The sequence below is a fragment of the Solea solea genome, chromosome 11 (assembly GCF_958295425.1).
Source record: "Solea solea chromosome 11, fSolSol10.1, whole genome shotgun sequence".
NCBI classification, from domain to species: Eukaryota; Metazoa; Chordata; class Actinopteri; order Pleuronectiformes; family Soleidae; genus Solea; species Solea solea.
This window is the reverse complement of record NC_081144.1, coordinates 359,165-385,506: the sequence shown is the minus strand read 5'-3', so window position 1 is coordinate 385,506 and position 26,342 is coordinate 359,165. Positions and strand designations below refer to the sequence as shown.

Sequence of the window (26,342 nt, the reverse complement as noted above, 5' to 3'; positions counted from 1 at the left end):
GCAACCTCATATACCCCCGAGTTAAAATGAAATCACTGCTACTTTTACCGTAATAGTTGTATTTGTTTCAGTCGTACAAATGTAATACTGTTTAATTTTTATCCATGCACATGTTACACTGTTTTTATGCGCCAAATACCATTTAGGATACGATTGCGTCTGTGGTGTTTCCTGACTTCTCTCTGAACATGTGCTGAGCTGTGAAGTTCCTCAGAATCCTCAGGTAGACTTAGCCTTTATTTTTATTATTTTTATTGAGTCTGCAATGAAAGTAACATGTTAGCAGTTCAGATTAGCATCTACATTCACATTACCACTGATGTCCTCTCGTACGTGCCAAACTTAATCATCTATTTTCCTCTAAACGGCAACATAATTTACTGAAGTGATAATAATCTTATATTTATGAAGAGCTGAAATCAACTCCTCAGGTAAATGTTTTCTGATGTGATACATTAACTGAGAAGTAGAAGCTCATTTTACTATAAACTTACATTCACATTCTTTTATCACATTTGTTATGGCCTCGATTTTGCTACACGCATATGTCCACATAGGACCTGCAATAACATGACAGCATTTATGTTATATAATAAGACATGACTCTACATTTAAATGATGACGATTAAATTGTCTCTCAGTTCAAATGCAGCCTGTGGGCTGTTATGAATCGATGCCTTTTCTACTTTGTTCCAAATGTACCTGAATGCAGCAGAACACTTAATTTAACAGCTCATTTGTTTTACACACTGTTTTGCGGTTTTGTTTCAGGTTGAGGAGGTTTTTCACTGATTCCACTGATTTTCACTTAGAGCGTTAATTCAAGCTACAAGTGTTTAATTAATTAGGACACTCATTCAACGGCATTCACACTGATGCATTTGCAAACCATCCAGTTAAACAAAATAACAACTGGTGTTAGGGCAGCAATAATTGGAGCAATTACACGTTATGAGATGCATTCAGGTTTATAACCGGGGGGAGCTCGGTGCTCTTGTGGGTTTAAGAGAAAGCAAACAAGCTGTTAATTAAAGTGGGTAAATAAAAGTCAAACACACTGTGTTGTGTTTTGTTAGACAATGTTCTGCTATTTAGCCCCGGACTCGTCCGTCACCCTTTTAGCTTCATTTGCCAATCGTAACTGTATAATCTCGGGTCAAGTCACAACAGAGACCATCTGTCCACATGTTTGCAAAGTCAACGGGCTGAAAACATTGAAAGACACGTATTGACTTTAATAAGCACCGAGACAGAAAGAGTGTAAATTCACTGCGGCGTGAAAGCTTCCGGGTGGTGTGGTGTTTATATCATTGGTATTTGCTGACCTTCTTTCTCTCTGTCCATGTAATGTCTCCTCTTCTGTCAATGTTGACAGAGAGAGGATGATAAAAAGTTTAGATATTGTCTGAACCCATTACATTTCCATTGAACAGGTGTGAAAAGCGATGGCACAAAAAGTGGAAAGTGAGTCACATCCATATTACATAATATTTTGTTTTTTTTCATTATTAAAGCTTGAAGGCTGCTCACCAAAAGTGAGAAAAATGAGTTGTTAAATGAATTGTGATTTGATGTCACCAAAGTTAATTAGCAGTGACATTTCGCCGATGTCCTGACATTCTGTCTGCAATAGAGGACAAACATATTCCAAATAGAAAGTGACAGGAGGAAGTTGGCTTCTCTGGCAAGTTCTGAAAATGTGTGTGTGTTACTAAATTCAAGTTGTTGATCACATATACCATAAATGTAGTTAGCACAAGAAATGGCACTGTAGTTGAAAGCCTTGCAGCAAAAACACCCGAGTTCAGGAACCGGTCCGACCGAGTTTACCCGAACACTAAATAGATCGTAGGTGTGAATGTGAGCGTGAATGGTTGTCCATCTCTGTGTGTTGGACTGGTGACCGGTCCAGGGTGTACCCCGTCTTTTGTGCTATGTCAGCTGGGATTGGCTCCGGCAGCCGCGGAACCCTCATGTGGAGGATAAAGCAGTAAGCGGTGATTGAATGTGAGTGTCAACTACATCTATAGTGGAAAGGAGACTTGGATTGTAACTGGACTGTATTTGAATCCCGACAGGTCAAGGGCTGGGGCACCTCTTGGCAAGATACCCAATCCCCATGATTGGGTAACCTAGACACATTTGAATCCAGCCTTGCGGGCGCCCACATCCAGTGTACTCCGGTCCCAAGCTCTCTTAAATGGGAGGGTTGTGTCAGGAGGGGCACCCGGAGTAAAATGAATCTCTGAAGAAATCAAATATGGTGATCACACAGATGGTCTGCTGTGGCGACCCCAAGGGAGGGAGAAGAAATAGTAAATGTTTAACATGAACCCCAGGCTAGCACTCGCTGGTTGTGTTTACTCACGTGAATATCCCTCATATGATGGTGAGGTTACACTCTGATCTGAGGACATTCCAGCAACAACAAAGCTATTGTAAAAGGCGAAAAATGGCATCAATGGTTAACATTCTACAGCACAGATCAGTTCCCTGAGGCTTAGACTAAGACTGCCTAAGATGGTTGAATGAGGAGGTTAATAGACACTACGACACCCTGTGTACGTCTGCTGTAATGGTTTTCCCTTTCCCATCAGGTGCCTGATAGCTTCTTTAGCCTCCAGTCACATGGACTATAATCACAGAATGGTTTTCTCCAACACACGTCAGCCATGAAATTGAATCCTGCCATGATATGGCGGGAAGCATCTAAACATGTGCAGGCATGAAAATAAGCCCTGATGCGGATGTCAGATGTGTCATTGGTACAACATCAGCATACAGCGATGAAAGCAGAGGTGGAGATGGTTCAATATAAAAAACTCCCTCAAAGGAAGTGGAACATTTCACTGCTGTTACATTTTGTTCAATCAGTTCTCCTTTTATCTTTTATTTAGTATCCACCCTTCTAGCATCCTTCTTTATTTCAGGAAACAGTTTTGCAATGACATTAGCTGAATATATATATATATATATATATATACATACATATATATGTATATACGTATATATGTAATGTAGTTTTACCAGCCACTTTATTAGGTACATATGACACCCAATTAAGTGGACTTCTTCATACCGGAGTTGTCACAAGTGGTTCTTTGAGTTACTGATGAAAAATCCCAGCAGTTTTTCAAATACTTAGACAAACAATCGTGCATGTTCAGAGTAACTCAAATCAGTTTTTCTTCCTCATTTTGATGCTCGGTTTGACCCTCAGTCTTGACCATCTCTACATGACTAAAATAATATAAATATCTTGTAAGACAAAAAATAATCAAGTACATAAAATATAATCATTTTTAAGAATATAAATACCATTAATGTTGTCTGTTGATAATGTAATAACAAATCCAGTGTTTTTTGATATCCTGCATAAAATAAACCTATTAGTTGTTCACAATGATCACGAAAACAATGTTTTGGAGAAAGTAATCATCTAGTGACCTCTGCTGTTGAGAGTCGAGTGTCACAGTCAAGAGAAACTTCTGCTGATCGATGAACAACATCTTCACTCAAAGGTCAAGACAAGTTTATTTGCAATTAAAAGAAAAGTGGCATTTAGAAAGTTACCAGACCAGTAAGTTACAGAAGTATACTATATAGACAGATAGATAGACAGATAGATAGATAGATAGATAGATAAATAGATAGATAGTCTCACCACTAGATGTCACTATAATTATATAATGCTGCCATCCTGGACCTTTAATAATCATAATAAAAAACATTGAGTGGCGTTTCCCTTTAAAAGAAATCCGACGTAACGTGACGCAGATGCTTCCGTCCATATACCCTTGTGGTTCTCCTCACGCGGCTACCATCCATCCATCCAGCGCACCTCCTGCATCCCCTCCCTCCCTTCAGTCCAGCCCCTTCCCCCTCCGTCTCCACCCTCCTCCTCCCCGGCTCTTCTGCTCCTCTGCTCCCTGGGTGTGTGAGCCAGGATAGCCGCTCCTCACAGCGGAGCTCTGGGCTGCATAGAACCGCAGGGAGACGATGAAGAAGAGAAGTGATGAGATGGAGACGCGACGGGAGTGAGAGCGGCGCAGGGAGGCGGGCACAGGTGAGCGGTGCTCGGGCACAGGTTTGTGTTTGGCCGCTGCAGAGCTGTCATGTCTGCGGATGCTGGAGAGCGTCGTGCGCATGAATAATGTGAGTTAGGCGCAGGAAACGCGCGGATCTTTGCGTGTTATGTGTTTGTGGTGCAGCTGTAGCGCGCGCCGCCAGATGTTTGCGCGCTGCCTTGACATCCTGTGCGTCCATGTTTCTGTGGGAGTGTAACCTCACCAGGCCCCGTGGACATGTTTCCACTCGTGTCAGCGTCACCGCAGCCATGTTTGGTGCCTCGGTGTCAGAATAACACGTTAGTTTGGTGAATGAATGAATGAATGAAAGGGTGAATGGAGGAGCCGCTCTCTGTTCGTCAGTGTCATCCATGTTTGGGAGCAGCAAAGTCGTGACGGTTTGGCTGATGCTGCAGTTTGACCTTGCAGCATTTCTGTTTTTCGTCCTGGGTTGCCAGGTCTGAGTGACAAAACCAGGCCAACAGCAGCAAAACCAGCCCCCAGAAACTTAAAGCAGGACTAGAACTTAAAAGACACTACATGCAAACTGCTTTTAAAGGTCCAGTGTGTAACATTTGACGAGGCCTGTTGTTATTGTTGTCCATATTTTGGTTCCATGTGTGTTTCTCTATAGTTTTGCCTCATGTTGTCAAACTTAGTGTTGTCAAACATCATTGTTTCCTTTTTGTGGTTATTTGTGTCTCTTTTTATTCATTTTTGTGTCCCTTGTATCGTTTTTTGTACCAAAGTTGAGTCTTGTCGTTTATCTCTTGTGGATTTTTATATCAGTCTGTAGTTTGGGTGTCTTCATTGAGGAGTCTGTTTACTGTTGTTTTGTTGTAGTTTTTGTGTCTTTTTGGTCTTGGTGTAGTGTCTCTTGAAATGTTTGTCTTTGTGTCTGTGGATTTCTGAGTCTCTTGTTGTTATTTGTGTCTCTTTTTATTCATTTTTGTGTCCCTTTTATAGTTTTTCTATCTCTTTGTAGACAGATCTTGTTGTTGTTTATCTCTTAGTAGTTTCAAGTCTTGTAGGAGTAGTTGTTATTGTTATCATCTCTGTCTCTTTAGAGACACATCAAGTTGTTTTGCTGTTTCTTATCCTTTGTGTGTCTCTTTGCAGGTTTTTATATTTATTTTATACTGAAATGGAGTCTATTTGTGTTTGTTGTCTGTTATTTGTAGTTTTTTGTTTGTTTATGTGTTGTTTGTGTCTCTTTGTAGATTGTTTGTGTGCCTTTGTTGAGTCTCATCTCTTGGTTTTTATTTTTGTTCTATCTACGGTTTGTATTTTCATGCATCTTTGTAGTTTTGAGGCTTGTTGTTGGTTATGTCGTCTCTTTTTTGGTGAAATTGAGTCTCATCTTGGTTGTCTCTCATTTATAGTATTTTGCTTGTTTGTAGTTTGTGTCTCTTTATACTAATTTGATTGATCGTCCAACAACAGTCACTTTAAAACAGATATTTAGTCCTGATTGTCTCCTGTCCCTGTGACTGTCGGCCTGTCTTGTAACACTTTTCTCCACACCACACAGACTCCGCAGACTCTGTCCTCTGCTTCAGGGTCACTTTTGTCCTTTACATGAAGGCCATCTTGTCAACAGCAGGTCCTTCCGTCTTGTCCTTCACTGTTCACAGCCAATGACAGCTCTCCTTCTGCTCACATTCCTGACAAGTGGTAGACTGACCGTCGCCATGGTGACTTGGTGTTGAGTGGTGGCAAAATCTCTTATTCTCCACATAACCATTAATTCCACCTCTTTTATTTGTTTTGCGTTTCTCTTGCGTGTGAAGCCTGGAGCCTTCAGTCTCCTCTGGACTGTTGTTGTTGTGTTGCTACTCAAACCATTTTCACTTCATGGAGGAGCGTCATCTCCATCTAAGAGGCAACACACGCACACACGTGTTTGCACTTTGTGGAGTCAGAGAGGATGGTGTTACTCTGAGCTGAGCAGCTGTGAGTGCTTGAAGGTGTGGTTATATGAGGCGCTGATTATATATTTGGCCAGTATTTGCCAATTTTTGTTTATTAATCGACCAAAAACCCTGACAAGTCACATTTTTTCATTCAAAAGTCTTTCAACTCGCAGGTTGTGGGTTCGATTCCCGGCTCTGCTAGTCTACATGCTGATGAGTCCTTGGGCAAGACACTTAACAAAAAAATGTTGTTGTTAAAAAAAAATGTTGGTCAGTGTTCGTCAAACCTGGATTTTCTTGAATGTCTTGTTTTTGTCAACAAACCAAAATTATTGTTTTTAATCATTTCTTTGTTAAATGGAGCAACGAAACCAGGAAAGATTCACATCTAAGAAGCTGAATCAGAAATCTTGTTTTAATCATGAAAAAAGCTTCAAACTGATTAATCGATTATCAAAATAGTTGACAATTAATTTAGTAATCGATTAATCGAGTAATTGTGTCAGCTCTAATAAATATAGAGCATTTACCATTACTGCAGTTCAGTACATGAAATGTAGATTGGTGAGTTTAATTTCTTGTATTATTTGTTATGATTAAAGTCCGTAGCTAATGATTAAATTGTACTTTTTTCATATCACCTTTGCTGATTTGAAATCTTTTAGTTTTGTGCTTTTACCTGATCTTGCTGTGTTTTTAACAATTACAGTTTGTTAGTTGTCCTTTATTTGTGAAGCGCTTTGTAGCTTTGCTTTGAAAAATGCTGCATAAATTAAGATATTACTAATATAATTAATCAGCCCAGTACAAACCATTAATGCTGTTATTTTTATGACAGGTTTTCATAAAGTGTAATGTTTTCTGGGAGAAACAAATTTCATCACCTCGCTTGCTTGTCGTATCCAAATATATCACCTGTTCACCCCTTTATGGCATAAAGTATGTCTAGTATTTCACGATTCCTGCCAATACGTATTCTTTTTTAGTAAAGAATTATTGCTGCATCTTCATTCTGAACGGAGTCTGAGTAAGTGTATCGAGTTTGTGTTTCACCTCCTGTCTCCTGCCACGTGGTTTTAAAGTGATTGAGAATATTGATTTCCTGTTTTTATCAATGTTTATCTTTGCCTTTGAGGGGGAAAAAGCTCACACAAACATTTAGTAGCTTCACTTAGGCAGTGAAGCTGCTGCTGCTGCTGCTGCTGCTGCTCGTCTCACTAATGACAAACCACTGACACAAGATATTTTGAGCGTTTGGCCTCATTAAACGCAGACATGAGGATGTCATTCACATCAGACAGGAGAGTTGTGCCTTTTACCTTGAGGGTTAATTCCTGTCACAAATCACAATAGTATTTGTCGTAAAAGTCCAAATAAAAAGTGAGGGTATTAGATTAGAGTTTTACAATGTGTTGTTCTGTTTTCCGCCCTCTTTTTTTCCTTTTACTCTCTGTAGGTTGTGTCGAATGTCGACATAGTAAAAGCCGTGTTGGTGCTTTATTGCTTTTTTTCTGCCGGATCAGAGTGAAGCCACTCTGCGTCTGCTGCAGCACGACGGTGACTCTGCAGAATCTCTGGTCTCTGCACACTGTGAAAACACTAAGTCATTGTTTGTGCTGTGTGTTTGGCCTCTATTTTTTTTTTTATTTCAACCTCCATTTAGGATGAATGTGTGACTGCATGATCTTGGCTATAGGATACACTCTTTATGCTGGATGTGCACAGAGTGATAGATGCTTCGGAAGGAAACTGTTTCCCTTGTTGTCCATTAGACGTGAAGCCACTGTGATGGCTTTTAAAATAAACCAGAGACATCGACTTATTGTCACGGCCACAGTGTTCACATGTACCAGCATGCATTGCACAAAGGCTGCTTAAAACCAAACTCTTAGAATGTCCCACTTTATGTTCTTTATCTTTGTGAAGGAAACTAAAAAACACACAAAGCTAGCATGAGTTGCTAACTCTAGAAAAGCCAGAAAGTCTTTGCAAATCGCCCTGAATAGACATGGGTCATTAAAAGTGCTTGAATTTCATGCAAGAAAGAAGTGAAGTTGATATTTAGGTAAATGTCTCCCTTGTATGTGACAACGCCACCTACTGTTTCAAGCCCTGCATTGATTGATGCATGTAGAGGAGTTCTACGCAGGACAAATGTGGAGTCATCATTATTAGCGGTGTTGTGGACACTGTCCACTGTCTCTCTCCGCAGTTGACTTGAGATTGCATGCAGAAGAATGAGCGAGTAAAGCAGAGTGTGCTGCAAATTAATAAAAGTAGACGCCATGGACACATTTTCCCTCAGAACATTCTGTCTTTGAATTTGAGGGAACTGGTCTTGGAAAACAAGAGGTGTAGGAACCCTTGTCTTACCTAAATGCCAATTTGGGAGTCGGGTGAAATTCATCACACTACTTTACAGTCCATGCAGTCTTGCTCAAAATCATTGTTTTCCCCATAAAGAAATATGAAATTGATGCCAGTAAACAATATTCTTGGTTTTTGGAAAATGCATAATGAATCCAAAAGATATCATAATGGTGGTAAATAGACAGCCACGGCTTATACAAATTTGAATTCATGTTAACTCCGCCATTGTGGCTATTTTGCTAATGCCCTTTTTTTTTCTCTCTATCTGCTCCCACTTGGCTCCATTCTTAGAAAGTATGGCATCTTGTTCCACTGCTATGCAGATGACAGTCATATGTACATGCCTCTTAAAAAGAACGATGCATACTCTTTTAACATTTTACTGAAGTGTCTTGATGACATAAAAGCTTGGATGGCTCTGAACTTTTTAAATTTCTGTGACAAAAAGACGTGGTGTGTGATGGTTTTTGGTGGCACCACAGGGACCCCTCATGTAGATCTGGGCACCTTGGCCCAGCTTTTAAAGCCCACAATCACAAACCTGGGGGTTAAAATCGACTCTGATCTGAAGCTTGACAACCAGATCAGGTCTGTTGTTAAATCGAGCTTTTTTCAATTGAGGCAGCTGACCAAAATAAAGCCAATTCTTTTGAGGCAACATTTTGAAATGGTAATTCACGCCTTTGTCACCACTCAGCTGGATTACTGTAACTCACTTTATGTGGGCGTGTCCTCCATTGCCGGTCTTCAGATGGTACAGAACGCTGCCGCACCTCTTTTAACTGGCACGCGTAAATGGGAGCACATTTCCCCCAGTTTAGCCTCACTCCACTGGCTACCAACACTTCAGGATCGATTTTAAAATGATTTTATTTTTAAATCCCTGAATGGCCTAGCACCGCCCTACCTCTCTGAGCTTCTACACCCATATTCACCCGCCCGCGCTCTCAGGTCAGCTGATCAGCTGCTCCTAAGTGTGGCTAAAACAAAGTGGAAGCTCACAGGGGAAGTGTCTTTGCTGTCGCTTCTCCAAAACTTTGGAATGATCTGCCTCTGCACATAAGACAGGCCTTGTCTTTGTCTGTTTTTAAATCCTTAAAACCCACCTTTTCTCTTTGGCCTTTGACACTTCATGAGACGTTGATTTTTATTTATTTAAATTTTTAAATGTTATTGTTTTTTATTGTATGGCTGCCTCTGTGTGTGCCTATAAACCTACTCTTCATCCAAGCAGAGGAGCACGAGGCAGAACTGAGTGTTGTAGAGATTCTGAACTGAAGACATGATGACATTTGATCATATTTACAACTGTAGACTTCACTTTAGGGGTCAAAAATATGGCGGGGAGGTCAAGCTTATTCACGTTGTAATAGATGCAAATATACATAGGGGTGGAGTGGCACCCTGTGTGTCAAAGACATCATGGTCGCAAGTTCGATTCCACCCCTGGCTGATTGTACTCAATTACCTTGTAAGTCGCTTTGGATAAAAGCGTCTGCTAAATGACATGTAATGTAATATTTAGTATGTAAATAAAACTCCATGTTACCTCGCAGTGGTTTCTGAGTGATGTTCCCTGTTGCACCTCTCTTATGTAACAGTGGACGGTGAAATGGTCAGGTTGCATCAGTTGATGACGGGGCACTGCACTGGTGCACAGCTCATCACAGCATCCTGACTCAGCACAGTGACTCGGCACATTGTTGATCCCTGCTGACACCGGCAGGGAAGGTTACAAAATGAACATTAGTGTTTGTTTTCAGAAACAGAGCCACTTTTAAAAGGTTATAGTTCCGGGTTTGGTACTGAATGTCCTGTGTACACAACCGAGGACACAAGAAAAAAGAATATAGAATGTGTTTGACCCTTTATCTCGCTGTTATACTGCTTTTTTCAGATGGGAAAATGAAGTTGCTAAACCGCTTACACTCCTGCACCAAACTCCATAGAGAAAATGGTTATTTTTAGCTCGCAGGGACACAGGGCTGCAGGTCTACTGCTGCCTCTCTTGGAGAATTTGTGTCACATATATCAATCCCAACAAAGGTGTTCAAACACTTTGAAGTCATTAAATAACACATTTGAACTTACTGACGGAGGCGGCAGAGGATCAACAACACCTGTGATGTAAAATTAATGATTTTCTCTATGGACTTTGGTGCAGGGAGTGAACAGTTGACAAGGCAACGCACGTTTCAGTCTGTCTAACCGGTAGATCAATTGGCAAGTATGTTCTAAAGTTATTGTAGACTGAAGTTGGGCGTAGATTTTGTCAGGTGAGAATTTTGTAAATTGGTTAAATGCTGTTTTTCGTGGTCAGTGTCTCAATCTGGTTTCCGAGCTCTGAGGGCTCACTGGAGGGAGATTGGGGGGACGACTCTGAGCACACACTGTGTGTGTGTGTGTGATGAAAAGGTCTCCTGGTCTGACTACAGTGAGTCAGCGCTGCAGACCTCAGGGCTGTTTTACGGTGTTTGCTAGTGCTTACCTGTTTGTGCGACGGGAGACAACAGATTATTTATAAAAGCTCCTGAGTGTAGCAGGTGTGAGTCACACTTCCCCCCCACACACGTACACACACGTACACACACGTACACATCCTCCCTTCCTCACTCCATTCATCGACGACCTGTGAGTTGCATCACCACTGCAGTTTCCTCAGCATGGACACGTAGAGGAGTTTCACCTCCACAGCGTCTACATCCAAAAACATCTCCATCATCATCCATGAAAGTGCTTTACAACATTAGAATTACATAATGAATCAAACAAACTTAGCACATTTTAATGCAAATTAAATGCCATTCAAAGGGCTTCATAAGTTATCAACAAAGAAACACAATATAAAAATCTGTTTAAAATGATCATTTGATCATCATCTTTTTTTAACTGAATCACATATTTAAAATGATTAACTGTGTGATATTTGTGCAGATCCATGAGAAACAAGGATGTTTTCTTAAGTCTATCTGGACGATATTTGAATGGAAATGGTATTAGCGTCTGTCCTGAGCTGAAAATATGGCTGTCGAGGTTAAACAGATATAAAATGCTGTACCAGATGAGAGTGCACGAGGACTGACACACCAGGTTCACCAGCCGCCTCTGACTCTGTGTGTCTGTTTCTCAGGATGTCACTGCTCCTTGCGTGTGGGCGTGGTCACATCATGTCTCTCGTCTGTTTCGCCCTCCAGGCTCCAGGCCGTGACCGGACATCTGAGGAACAGAGAGAGCGAGAGAGACGGACAAAGTGAGGACGGAGGACAAGACTTGAGCTTGTGCACAAACAAGGCTGTTCTGGCTCCATGTCTGCTCCTGCTCCAGCCAATCGGAGGTCTGCGTCGGGCTCTCGCCGGTACGAGTCGCTATGTTGCAAATATGCGAGCGGATAACTCTTTGTTTTTCCTGTTTTTTAGTAACTAAATGAAATGAGTGTCTCTCTGTTTCTCTGTCAAACATGTGTGTGGGTACCTTGAGTTTCTTTTCTGGTATTTACGGCACAGTTTCAGAGTTAAGGAAACTGTGAACATGTGTGTTTTGTTTCTGTGCATTTTTCAGTTTCTTCACATGAAATCTTTGCTGAAAGAGCTGTGGTATATCACTGTCAATGAGCTGCTCTTAAAATAACTCGGATACTCTCAGTGGTCGACTGCAAACTGACCAGTGAACTGCGACCTGAACGTATGATTGATTGATTGATTGATTGATTGATTGTACGGTATATGGATGTGCTTTCTCCCACAGCTTCTGAACTTCCTGGCCTGTTTACTGGACCTGGGTTAAAGGATAAGACTGCGATGTTGAGTATTTATGGACTGGAAGGAAACAGTGATGATGTTTCCACCGTCCATTAAAGCATTTATAGACTGGGATGTCAGTGTGAGGGCATTGCAATGCAAACGTATATTGAGTCAAAGTCAGAGAAAATCATTAAAATACTTTGTTCAACTTTTTAAAGTATATAAAGTTCAGTCTTGTCTATCAATGCTGGGTCCAACTTATGACTTAATAATACAACTTTATAATACAAGTTACTCATAGTTAGTGGAATTTATGGCAGCTATGATTTGTGTGCCATTATACTAAAGGAGTTGTAATGGTTTAAGGCTCCAGGGTGGACTTCTGCCCCCATGTGGACTTCTTGGTAATAACCAAAACAGTGCCATCGTCTTTACAACACTTACTTTTGTCTCTTCTCTCACACAAACGCAGGACGAGGAAGAGAGGCAGTGCTGTCTGCTATGCTAAGTTCTTTTATTAAAGATTTTAGGGCTGCAACTAACAATTATTTTGTCAGTTAATCAAGTACTTGTTTAACATGATGTTGTCCAGTGTCTTGTTTTGTCCACAAACCAAAAAAAACCATCAGTTTTGACAGAGTATTGACATTTAAGAAGCTGAAAAATCTGAAAACTTTTAATAAAAAAAAAACAAAAACTGATTTATCAAAATAGTATTATAGTAATTGAATAATTGTTGCAGCCCTAAAGATTCTGTTTTAATTTTACTGTGCTGTGGTAAGTAATGTGTTGTTTATGTGTATTTTGTCGTAGTATTACTCGTCTAGATTGCATCCAGGAAACTTGGAGCTGCACAGTGCAGGAACAGCACCAGCTGTGATCAGCACATGCAGCCATGTTTTCACTTGGCTTGGAGGAAACACTTGATCTGCTTTGTGTTCTGCTGGCATGACTGTCAGTGGTTCATGACAAGCTGAAATCATATTTTGAAGTCCTGCTGAAAATCTAGGTTTATTATTTTTTAAGCCATGGTCCAACTCTATGTAGCCATCTCACTTTATTCTCTGTAGCTGCTGTAGCTTACACCTTTCCTCCACCAGACGTGACGTAAAATGTGTGGGAATGTCACCGGGTGACACAAGAGCCAAGCGAAGAGTCATGTGGAGCTGATTGGCTTAGGGTTAGCATTGTGTGAAGTCGTTTAACAATGGTTTAAATGTTGTAGACAATTGTTTATGTTGAAATGTTACATACTACAGCTTTAATAGAGAGTTCCATGGAGTTTTCTCTGACTTTGGTTTCACATGTATCCCATCTAATCAAAGAGCTTTCAACATGCAAAGAATGTTCTGTACTATACTTAAAGAAGATAATTATTGTTGGATGTTTTATTTAATTATCTACTTCAGGTTTATCCCGTCACTTCAAAATCATGGAAAGCCAGTTTATCTGGTGGGCCAAAGAATCTAAACAAGTCATTCTACTACAAATCGCCAAAAACCCACCCACAGTAACAAGTATGTCAAGTACTGTGAAGTGTTTTAATGTCCTGCAATGGAAACCTTGAAATCTCATGTATACTACATGTGTTTTTGCAGCTGAATATACCATTTAACATTTTGTGTTTTTCTTTTATGAGAATTTGCAGTCATCAAGTGTCTGCATATCCATCACAGTTTGTTGATCACAGTTAAAATCCATTAGAAACTAGAATCCAGAATGTTGGTTCTGGTGGTTTTCTCACCACGATCGGCTCAGTCTGTAGCTGTGGTGTATTCTCTCTCATGTCTCCTCCTCAGATTCAACCCTCTGAAGGCGCTGCAGCCCAAACGCCGCCTGCAGCAAATACTAGCGTCCTCGCCCGTCCCGGTGCCCAAGCCGGCGTCCGGGTCGGATGCTGAGTCGGCGCCTACGGTGGCTACGGTGGCTACGGCGTCCGTGGCCGTTCCTGTGCCTGCGCCTCCTGCGTGAGACATACTTACTGTTCCATGTCTCAAAGAGCATGATCCATAGCTGTAGCTTTAGCTTCAGCATGCTATGTAGCCACTAAAACAAGGCCATTGGCAACGTTACGCTGCCTGTTTGACTTGGACCAGGACCTTTCTCTTTTGCTAAACTCTGCTGCCCGTACTTACCTCTGCTATACTTGTCAGGCATTACATTTTAGTGCTGCATGGCTGCGGTTTATAATAACAGTGAGTGCAAGTTTCCAAAATGAAATTCACGGCTCTTTCTGAAATAGCCGTTTCTTGATTTCAGACAGAGAAGCTCCTCACGTGTCAGTTATGCTCAGTAAAGACTGATTTGTAGTGGCTTTGAAATTGGTCATGTCGGTAGCACATTGGCTGCTTAGGAGAAGGTATAGTTCAGGTTTCATGAGGTACTGGACTCAGGGCAGTCTGTGCTGACCATGGCTACATCCACACTACTCCATTTTCATTTTAAAACTACATTTTTGCTGCTTTATGTTAGCCATAACTCAGCTAATAGCGCTGAACGAAAAGCTCCGTTAACACATACTTTCAGTTTGAGTTTAAACTCATCATTGTACCAGAAATCTATCACTTTTCACTCTTGTTGTTTCTTCCTGAAACTAAGCAAAAGCAACTTGGTTTATGTGAACGCCAGTTTACCTAACAAACAACCAAGTTTTAACAAATAACCAAGTTTTTAGGTTTTTTTTCCCATATGGATTACTTCTGATATAGAGCTAAAGCACTCATCCTAACACAGAACAATTTTTTATGTAAAACCATTGTTTTTAAATGAAAATGTAATGTTTATGTAGCCTACGTGTGACTACCTCATACAGTTCTACAAAAAGTAAAAAGTTAATAAATGTAAATAAGCTGCGTGGCCTTAAAAGTAACATTTAAGGAGTTGGGTGTGGGTCCGCGTGTTAGCCGCACATGCTAACACCTGCAGCTTGGGTTAGTGAAAAACAAACACACTGTCTAAACAGGCTAAAGAAGCTAATTCAGTGTTTTTCTCTCACTAGAGTTCAATGTATGAAGCTTCAGCTTAAGAAAAAATAAACAGGTTTGTTATTCCTAAATACAGTAGCTTAGCTGTGATTGGTTGACCTGACCTAAGTTCTATGTCACTTTGCAGTATTTATATTTAACAGCAACTGCAGAACAAACCAGGGAAATGTACATGTACACAGTCATGACAGTATTTGTAGTAGACTAATTACAAACCATTTGGTCCTGGTTTTCTGTAACCTTTGGTAGTATGTAGTTGTGTGTTAGCGGCTACATGCATGCTACAAATAGCTCTGCTATTTCACTGTGGAAGCATACTGTGATCACAAGTGATCACTGGTGTCACGATAGCTGCTCCATCAAAAGCAGGGTTTTTTTGTTTAGTTTTTTGTACAAACACCAGTTTTCAGTCTCACAGCTGGTGACAAACACTGATATTGTCTGAAATTACAATGGAATCTTCACTGTTAAAAGTGTTTCCCAAACTCCTTATATGGGGACCCATTTTTTAAAGATACCAAACAATTGTGATAAAAGCAAATTTGTGCATAAGGTAGAGTCTAATTTGTAAATAAATTTTTCTAAGAATTGATAAATGAATTACAACTTCATTTTATGCATGTTATTCAAAGATATACATTTAAATTGGTAAAATTCTGCACATTTGTTTGGGTACCTAAAAAGAATCTCTTGCGACCTATCTGTGGGTCCCGACCCAGTCTTTGGCAATCACTTCTCTAAAGCACTGATCACGATCTCCACAGCTCAGTACATCACCTGACTCCTGAGAAACACAGCCACAAACTACATCCACCACATGGACGGGACTGTCACACCTTCAACCAGGGGTTCTCAAACTTTGTGGATCCAGTGGAGACACTCCAACTCATAATCGTAACATTTATTTTGTTACATTCAATAGAAAACGTCTCGAAACACCTGCTACAAAACTTGATAAGAGAGAGCTGTCACACTTTAGTGCTTCGTAACCAACTTTCATCTCGCTACAGATTTGTCCCAATAAACCTGATCTCAGTGTCCCCAACTTTATAAAATAAACTGCACTCACAGCTATTTTCAATCCAAGTAAAGATCTTGTTGGATGCGAGTGTGAGATTGACACATTTTTAAAAGTCAAGTGAGTAGTATAAAGTGGAATTTGTTGCAGACCCACTTGTCCAATTCCCAAGTCTGTCAGGGAACTGCAGTGGCCATCAGAAAGAACTTGCTACGTGCAATATGTGCCTGTTTCTGAGGGTTGAAGCATTTTTCTACTGATTTCTACCTCTTGCATTTCTTATCCAAACATCAAAGTTCAATTCACCTGCCAAATGAAGTTGAAGCCTGTCAAAGAAACCATTGGACAGTACTTCCTCCTCCATCTTTTATATTTTTTGGGGGAAAAACATTCTTAACCATCAATATTTTAATTAACAAATTAAGGCGCTCTAAAGTAAACCGTCCCTGCACTTCTTAAGTTGGACAGATATCTTGATGTATCGTGATATTATTGGTATCGTGGGCCATGTATCGCGTATTGTATTGTGAGGTACCTTGTGATTCACAACACAGCGATGTAGTATATTCAATTTCTGCCAATAAACCCTTCCTAAATGTTACACACTGAACCTTAACTCAAACTTAAACGAACAGCCAAGCATTTTTACCAGCACAGTTTCACATCAATCATCCTGAAGTCTGAATATCTCCTCAAACGTTTTTTCTGCCCAGTTTTATAATTTTTTTGTGAAATCATAAATCATTTTTCCCTGGGCCCCAACTGTCCTAAAATCTGTTTATTCCATCCTTTTCCAGATCCACTGCTTCAGCTGCCTTTTGATTTGTTATTGTCTTGGCTTGTTGTCATGTATTGATCCTTGGAGAGCGACCGGGTAATCAATAACTGGCCTCCCTCCCTCCCTCCCTGACACAGGACACATTCACTCAGCAAATCTTTTGGCAGAAGTTTGTGGAAGTATGTGATACAAAACTATATGAGTGAAAATTTGACGTCATGTTTTGGAGTTCTTGTGTCCTGTGTGCAGATCCTTCGTGGCTGCTCTGATTGGCCCGGCTTGTCCTCTCCTCCCAATGTGGAGGCCAGTGAATGGGCAACAAGTCGTGTCTTTTTAGAGTAAAAGATCGTAGAGTTGGGGCGATATCCAAAATCTGACACCATGAAAACCCTCTCCACATTTTCCAATAGTTTACAGTAATATTGACACTATAGAATATAAACACAATAAAAAGTAGTAATAAACAAACAAACAAAACCAGTACAGTATCAATGTATATTGATTGGGAACATTTAATTTTGCATTTATATAACTGACAGTTTTTGGCAGTTTGCTCACAGCGCCAACGTCAGGCTCTCGTGCACTTTAAATCCATGGAGATCAGGCAATATATCACTGAACCTGACCGACCAGAATATATCGGATCCTTTTAATTCCCCCGGGTGATTTGCACGAGTCTGGAAACAGCCGGAGTGGACATTGTTCCAGACCTGCAGCTTTAACCACATCTTCTTATTATTATATGATATGGTGTAATACTGTGTTATCGCCCGACCCTAGCTCATTAACAGTGTTTACTGCAGTTGCCCATCACAGATCACACTCTGTTATTAATATAAGATATACTGTAACTGTCACACTCAATAATGTTATTTCAGCAGGTTGTAGCATTAATTAAAAGGGGTGTAGTTATTTTTACTTTAATTTAAAAAAAAAAATACTACTCTACAGACCAAATGTTTGGTGTGTTTTATAAACATTGTGTGTGTTTTATCACTACAGCATGATATGACTTTTCACAGAGGACAACACCATAAGGGATAAAACGCTATGAAGACAACAGGTGTTACATTTGATAACAAGAAATTATTATAATTATACTTTTCCTCAAAATGTCAAGAGAGATTTAGTAGATTTAAACATTTTAAACATGTAAATGAATATCACTTTGGTTTCAGAAAATGTGTTCTTTTACAAGCTGTAGTTTAGATTCTAAACAGATTGGATTTTTTTTAATTAGGTATTTATTTTTAGGAGGCTGTATTAGATGTAAAACTCTGTGCACATTTGTATTTATTTAACCTTTATTTAACCAGATAAAACCCCTTGAGATCAAATTTCTTTTCCAGTGGTGACCTGGCCAAGAGGTCAGCAGCACACGTCATGGAAATACTACAGATTTAGGAGACAGGTTGCAAATTAATTACACTAGTTTAACACTGACGTTTGAAGGGCAGGCGTTGAGGTCACAGGAATAATTAAAAAAACACAGGCACTGTGGTCAGACGTTTTCAGTTCAGTCTGGAGAGTGTTCCGTGCACAGGGAGCAGCGAAGCTGAACGCTCTTTTCCCCCATTTCTGTTCTAACATGGGGAACAGAGAACGTCACGCAAACGAAGGGCGTCGTGGCTGAAGAATGAAGCTCAGAGAATGAATGCTAAATGCTTTTTTTCTGGCTCCACTCATCAGTGAATCTCAGAATGCAGTTGTAGTTGTTTGTATTCTGTGCCAGTCACTGCAAACGACTTGAACTACATCAATGAGAATCCAGAGAGAAGCTGGTGATATGGTTCTCAGGTCTCTTCAGTCTGTGAGTGCTTGTTGATGTTTGGCGTCTGCACTGGCTGCTGCTCAGACTGGATGAATATGCTTTCTTCAGGTGTTCTCCTCTGTGGTTTAACACCCTGTTGTTTCTACCTGGTCAGGTTTGACTACTGCAGGTTCATAGAGCTAGACTACGTTCCCATGGAGACAGGCTATATGGTCTCAATGCGTCCGACTAAAGGCTTTGCATCATCATCGCCATCATCGTCCAGGTCGCCAAGTAAAGGATACACGTCCACTAAGTCTCCGGACCGACAGGGCCGCTCCACAAACTCTCCCTCCACCTCTCGTTCTCGGTCTGTTGGCTCGGTGTTGTTGATCCTCTGAAGCATGGGAATGATGTTGTGAAAAAAAGGCATGGGACGATATCAGAATGTGCCGTCATGATTATCCTCAACAATACAACTGCAAATCAGTTTTTGAGTCATTTTTAGGAGGTAGTAAATGTAAATGCACAAAAATCAATGAATGAAACACAAGAACATAAAAAAATTGCTATAAAAATATAAGGACAAATTTTATTTTATTTTATTTTTTACAACATTTTGTGATGTTATTAACATCCCAAAAATATGTTACTAATGTATCAAAAAAATCAAATGCAAAAAATGTTTTTGTTCCTAGAACATAATTTGCGTAACAAAGAAATTACTTGCATTGCCAAAAAACTATTCAACATTTTGTAATGTTATAAAAACATGTCACTTATATTACCTAAATATTACTAAATTAATCATCAACTACCAATATTTTACCAAACACTGATCGACATTTTTCAGCATTTTATGGACAAAATAAGTACTCGATTAACCAAGAAAACAATAGCGAGTTGCAGCTCTAAATGTCACAAAAAACACTGTTTTTACTGTTGTTTTTTTAGTGAACAACAGTAAAAACAAGAATCTTAATCGATGTAAGATAATTGTAATTTAGCAGGTCATGGAATGACTTTAAAGATGCAGCTCCCCCTTGTGGCATTTTAAAATAAATCACTAGGCCTTTATATTGGCGACCTAGACCGCATTTTCAAATAAGCGAATTTCACAATTCTCCTGATAATGGTAATTCAATAAAATGCACTTATCACAATTGTTCTATTTATCGCGATGCATTATAACATCGTATATTGTCCCATCCCTCGCTGTGACTGTTCCATGATGTTTTGTTATGAATTGTCTTCACAGCATCATCTAGTCCGACCCATCACTCTTCTTTTATTCGTTTTTTTCACTCCTCTGTTCTTCATTTTATCTCCTGATGGAAGCTTCTCTTTTTTTCCAGTTATGTCACTGAATGTGTCATTTCTACTACTTGGTTTGGTTTTCATCTTTGCAGAGCACATGGACTTTCTATGCGTGTTCTTGTTTCTCAGACAGAAGTGTGTTCTTGGTGTTAAACTTGCATGTTTGGAGATCTGGACTGAAATTGACTCCATCTATTCATGTGTTTTTTGTTTTTTTTTCCTGCTTATGGACAGCGTCATGGTGGTTTGGAGTTCAGTGTCACCTCAGTGTGTGGTTCTCTGGTGTCGCTGTGAACACATTAACATGTCCCCTCCTTTTACTTTGGACCAGGCGGACACCGGCCACGCCCAGCAATAGAGATCCCCATGGCAACGCCTCCGTTAGCAGCAACTCAGGCTCTTGTAAAGGCAGCGACTGCAGCCCCACCAAAGGGTGAGACATTCGCCTCCTCTGCAATGAATACATGATGAAGTTTCCAAATGCAGGATTTAGTGGACACAAAAACGTGGCCTCAAAATATGTACCATGTTCACAAAATACTGATTATTGGCCATGAAATGGTTATAACCCGAGTGCTAATTTCTAATTTATGATCACCAAATATGTATACAGGATTTTGACCTACTTCATAGAGGGTAAACAAAGCTTCAGTGATGGGCAGACCGGGCAATGAACGTCAAAGATATTCTCAGAAATATAATATAAGTCCAGACCAAGTTGCCTGAGAAAATATTAAGCTCTCAAAGAAACACCATCATCGCCAACGTTAAAATACAGCGGTGTAAATAAAGCCAAGCAAAGTCAGCGACGGACTTTTCGCAGGAGGCAGATTTATTCCTAATCATCAATCATCATCCTCCTCTTCCTCACATATACTTCACGCACTGGTATAGTGAAATGAACCCCCCCCCCAGCTGTGGTTGGTACGATTTCCAACTACAATGGAACAAAAGTTTCAGCTGAAATTGGTGCTAAAACGGCCACATATTTCACATGGTTTTGACTAATTCAAATATTTTTTATTTTCCACGTTATGTCCGGGGCTCTATACAATTCAAACCAAAGGTGATCATGTTTCTATTCCTATGTTAATGTAATTAGCCCGATAATCAGACTGTAGTGCTTTTTTACTTTAATTATCTAAATCCCTGAACAAGATGTGGGCAGCAGTTCAGTGACCTGGATCATGTGATTTAGTGTGCTGGTGTATTTTTGTCTGGTCCGATGTCAAGTTTATGGTCACAGCTTTACCCTCAAATGGCCAAACAAATATTTCAATAGTTTTCAGATATTCGCTCCGTACTGCCCAGTTTGTTCATTACCAAAAATGGTGCTGCCGTATACAATGTCTTATCTCGTAATGTTCCTGTCCTGTGTGCCGTAGACGCCACCAGAAGTACACGTCTTGTACAGACAACCATGGCATCCGGCCTCCTCCACCAGAGCAATACCTCACGCCCCTGCAGCAGAAAGAGGTGTGTATCCGACACCTGCGGGCCAGGCTAAAAGAAACCATCAACACACTGCAAGACAGGTGAGATACGGAGACAGGAGAAGACATCAATAAAATCTGGGCCGAAAGAATAGTTGGTAGAGTTTCCCTTTGCTAAATTTACACTATCCTTCTTCACCCTTGTCCCATGCCCATTCTTACTTTCTCAGGGACACAGAGATAGATGAGTTGAGGGGACGGCTGTACAGGATGCAAGAGGACTGGGTTGAGGAGGAGTGTCACCGTGTGGAGGCTCAGCTGGCTCTGAAGGAGGCGCGTCAGGAGATCCAGCAGCTCAAACAGGCTGTGGACACCGTCCGCACCAGGCTCAGTGACGCAGGTGGGCTCAGTGGGGACGTGGGGGTCCAGAAGTACTTCCAGGATATCAACACACAGAACCACAAGCTTGAGAACCTCTTGCTCAATATGGAGTTGGCCCAGGCTGGATTAGCCAAAGAGGGGGAAGCCATGGGCTTTCGGACCCGTGTTGGCGGTTCGGCACCAGCGTCGGTATCAGGGGAAAGTCCTGGAGCAATACCCAAACTGGCAGTAGGAGGGAGAGGGTCTTGTTCCTGTGATGGTTCCCCTGCTCGGTCTCTGACCCGGAGCTCCACCTACACTAAACTCACTGATCAGGCGTTGGCAGACCAGAATGGCAATGGGCAAGATTTTCCCTGTCTGTCAGGTGATGGCACCCAGGACAGTGGGTTTGTGTGCTGTGGAGAGAGCGGCGTTCCCAGCCGAGCCGACCTGCTGCTGGAGGCCGCCTTCCTCTCTGAGGAAACGGCATCTTTACTCAACTCCTACACACAGGCCTTCTCTCAGTCCTTACCCCACTCTCTACCCAACTCCCTGCCTCACACCTACTCCCATACCTTACCTCGTTCTTTCCCTCACAATCTGTCCCACTCTGTTCCCCACACTATGCCGCACTCCTCCACCTATGAGAAGCTGTGCACAGGAGAGCGGCTGATGCCCTTGCGTTGTGGCCTGGGTGGAGTGAACTGCATGAGTCACCCATGCCTGTCCCACCACCATCTGTACCTGCACTCCTTGAGGGAAGCAGGCATTCAGACTGAAAGCTGCCCGATCCCGGCTACAGCAGGTTACCCATCTGATCTGGACACCATTGCAGAGCAACGCACTTTCCGCTCCCAGGGCTGCAGCCCCACCTCCACCTGGATTTCTGATGATGGGGGTGAGGAGGATCTGGACTCCATCACCACCACAACTTCAATAACCACAGCGACAATAATGAGTACAGCAACAGAACCAATCCCAGTTTCCAAAACACCTGTAGTCCCTCCGCTACCACGGTCTGCTACTGTGGCATGTTCCATGGAGAGACCTTTGTGTAGAGGGATGGAAAAGCAGGAGATAGAAGACAGAGAGAAAGAAGCTGAGGCAACAGAGAAGCAGAGTGAGGAATTAGTGATCAATCTGGAGGATGAAGAGCAGCAGAGAGGCTCAGTGGAAGGTGATGAGGTGGAAGATCAATGTATCGTGGAGGAAGCAACGTCAGTAGAACTGTGCGATTTCGCAGAGACATCACCAGGGATGCAGGGTGAGCTAAAATTTGCAAGTTGCTGTGGAGAAACCAGGCAGGATGGAACAATAATGAAAAACCTTGGCACGGAAGAAGTTGATTCTTCAGCGGGATCCTCTCAGGTCGAGACAATTATCGGAGTATCACCCAGTGTAGAACAGCCTCATACCTCCCAGCCACAAAGATCTACGTCCCACGAGGAGATAGCTGGTGTCACTGTGGTGGAAGTGCACGATGACGATGAAACTCAAGAACAGGACACGGCAGGGGGCGCCACAGCAGAGGAGGGAGAGTCATCGGACTCTGGGATGATCCAGAAAAGCTACTGGAGTCGTCACTTCCTCATTGACCTGCTCGCTGTGGCCATCCCGGTGGTGCCAACGGTGGCGTGGCTGTGCCGCGGTCCGGTCCGTGGCGGTCAGCCCATGTACCACATCGGGTCGCTGCTGCGAGGCTGCTGCACTGTGGCACTGCACTCGCTGCGCAGGGGAGGAGGGCTGAGGCATTACCCCGCAGGCGGGGGAGACTTGGGTGGATCACTAATATAAGAAAGAACATGTTCAGCACTTCTTTGGTCCCTAAAATGGAACCTGTCCTGTTTTGAGTCTTTATCTTCAGCTGGATGAAAGAGGGATGTGAGGAGGTGGAGAAGAGGTGGTGGTTGTGGGTCGAGGAAAATGATGGAGGTACCAGGAAGAGGAAATTAACGTTTATGACTAAGACTTCTGACCGCATGTGTAACCTGTTGCTGTGGGTAGGGAAGTGTAATAATGTCACGCCAGAAAAATATAGATGTATCAGTATCACATTATAACGTGAAAAGTTGTTTTTCACAAAATACTAACCTGTTTTCACTTCTTCTTTGTTCAGTGAATACAAAGCAATACTAAGAAAAGTCAAAGACAAAATAATTCAAAGTAAATAAATTAACAATACAAAACATAGTAGTAATAATTATGATACTACTTGTAATATGTATATATAGAGAAATACAAAGAACATCAATCCACAGAACATATTTTAAAACATGAAAAAGTGCAACAAATGTAATATATAATGGGCAATCATTTCCAGACAAAAATAGATAAGTAAAACTAAAACAAATGATAATATAATATAAATAAAAATATAAAATAATGGACATATTTTCTGTTTTTTCTGACATTCCATACCAAGTACCTAAATGACATCACTATAGCATGAAGTGTTTCACATTATAATGAAATAAGTTGGTGTTAGTGATTTATATGCTGTATTATGCAGTTGTGAACTAGCTCTTGACTTTCTGCTCTCTACAAAAACACTTGCTATTGAGATCATTTCTTGTTATGATGTGATACAGTTGTGTGTGATTATAATGTGAAAAACACAGTTTAAGCTTTAAACCTTTCACGTTATTGTGTGACACTGATGAAAGTTTGTTTTTCTGGCACGGCTGTGATGGTCCGACTATTGTTGCTAACAAAATGTCTGCTTACATTTTCTCAAATGAATGATCTTTGTTTGGATGTTTGACGCTGATTGTCTATTTTTAAGTTCATGGGAAAATTTTAATGATCAGTCAAATCCATAAATCTCGGTGAGAAGGATTAGGGCCAAAAATGTAAAAATAAAAAAGCCAGAATTTTTTCCAGGATATCAACACAGAACCACAAGCTCGAGAACCTCTTGCTCATTATGGAGTTGGCTCAGGCTGGATTAGCCAAAGAGGGGGAAGCCATGGGCTGCCATGGGAACCGCCAACCCGTGTTGGCGGTTCGGCACCAGCATAAAAATTAAAAAATAAAAAAGCCAGATTTTTTTCTTGTTGCGTCACTCTGCAAATAATTTTTAAAAACACAGAACTAAAGGAGTCTGGGTTGTGTATCAGGGTTTAGGGATCATATCTGGGATAAGGGTGTTGTCTTTGTGTGTGTGTGTTTCAGAGGATTTGATGAAGGACCTTTGCTGAACTGGTGCAGAAGTTGATCTATCATTCATTCATTTGAGGGTCACAGTCATAGTCTGCTTGTGTTTGACTGTGGGGCGGAAGCTGGAGAAAATCCATACGCCCACCCCTGAGATTCAAACTGGGGACCTTCTTGCTGTGAGGCGACAGTGCCACCCACCATAGCACCGTGTAAAAAGCCAAAATTCTCTGACTATCAAAGACTTTTGAGCCAATTGTGGATGAGAAAACCTGCAAAAATAATCTTAATAGTTAAGTTAAGCGAGAGAAAAAACACAAATCAGTTTTATTTTATTTTTATTTATTTATTATTTATTTGGCATATTTGCACTATTGTTCACTTTAAGAATTTTTACTTGAAGTTGAGATTGTATGGAAATTCAAATATGTGTGTGTTTTTCCACTGAGTTCAAATGTTGTGTTGGTCTGTGGCGATGAATCCTGTTTGAGGCAAAAACAAAGCAGGTTTAACTTAACTAAGACATTTCAGGTAGATGTACATGTACATATATATATATACTATACATATATATATATATATATATATATAAAGATAGATATAGATGTAAAAAAATAGGATAATAATACATGTCATTATTTCTGTGAATATTGCAAACCAGCTGCCTTTCATCTGTAAAACGAGCTTCTGATCCAAACTTTTGTCCACAAAAAAAAATACTGAAAAGCCTAAATGTTGTTGTACATTATGTAAAATCACACATGAGATAATGGGCAGTGTGTTGTTCACTAGAGATGGGACAAAATGATAATTTCCGTGATTATCGTGAAAATGATTTTAAAAATGTTTTAATTTAATTAATTATTTGCACAAAAAAATTTGCACAAATGAGAACGAAACAGGAAACAGATGAACCATATGTGACTGTTGTTGGAAAAAGAAAAACACTGATAGAACAAAATGTTTTAAAGTCATAGAAACATTTTACAACATTTTGTAAGGTTATGGAAACATTTTACAAAATATAAAGTTACAAAAACCTTTTACAAAATTTGAAGTTTCAATAACATTTTACAAAATCTTGTAAAGTTACAAAAACATCTTACAAAATTTGAAGTTCCAATAACATTTTACAAAATCTTGTAAATTGTAGTCTTGTAATCTTAAGAAAGAATTTTCAAATTTTCAAAAACATCTTACAAAATGTAGTTTCAAAAACATCTTACAAAATGTAAAGTTATAGAAACATTTTAAAAAAGGAAACTTTCAATAACACAAAATGTAAAGTTTTAATAACATTTACAAAATGTAATGTTTCAATAACATTTTACAAAATCTTGTTAAGTTACATAAACATTTTACAAAATGTTGTTAAGTTTCAAAACATCTTAAAAAATGTTCTAAAGTTATAGAAACAGAAACAGGAATGTTTCAATAACTTTTACAAAATCTTGTTAAG

The 26,342-nt window shown here is 40.5% G+C and overlaps 1 protein-coding gene across 4 annotated transcripts; it reads left to right on the top strand.

Annotated features, from left to right (window-relative positions):
- The first annotated feature begins 3,809 nt into the window (after nucleotides 1-3,809).
- Nucleotides 3,810-25,993, top strand: snphb (syntaphilin b). Of its 4 annotated transcripts, none has more exons than XM_058644139.1 (6): nucleotides 3,810-4,066; nucleotides 11,545-11,705; nucleotides 18,796-18,990; nucleotides 20,269-20,370; nucleotides 21,323-21,472; nucleotides 21,601-25,993. In XM_058644139.1, exons 2-6 carry the CDS (start codon nucleotides 11,656-11,658, stop codon nucleotides 23,522-23,524), a joined length of 2,421 nt encoding a protein of 806 aa, XP_058500122.1. In that variant the 5' UTR covers nucleotides 3,810-4,066; nucleotides 11,545-11,655; the 3' UTR covers nucleotides 23,525-25,993. The 4 variants fall into 4 exon arrangements, with proteins under 4 accessions (XP_058500122.1, XP_058500124.1, XP_058500123.1 ...); XM_058644140.1 differs by lacking the exon at nucleotides 3,810-4,066 and adding an exon at nucleotides 4,083-4,155; XM_058644141.1 differs by lacking the exon at nucleotides 18,796-18,990.
- The last annotated feature ends 349 nt before the right edge of the window (nucleotides 25,994-26,342 follow it).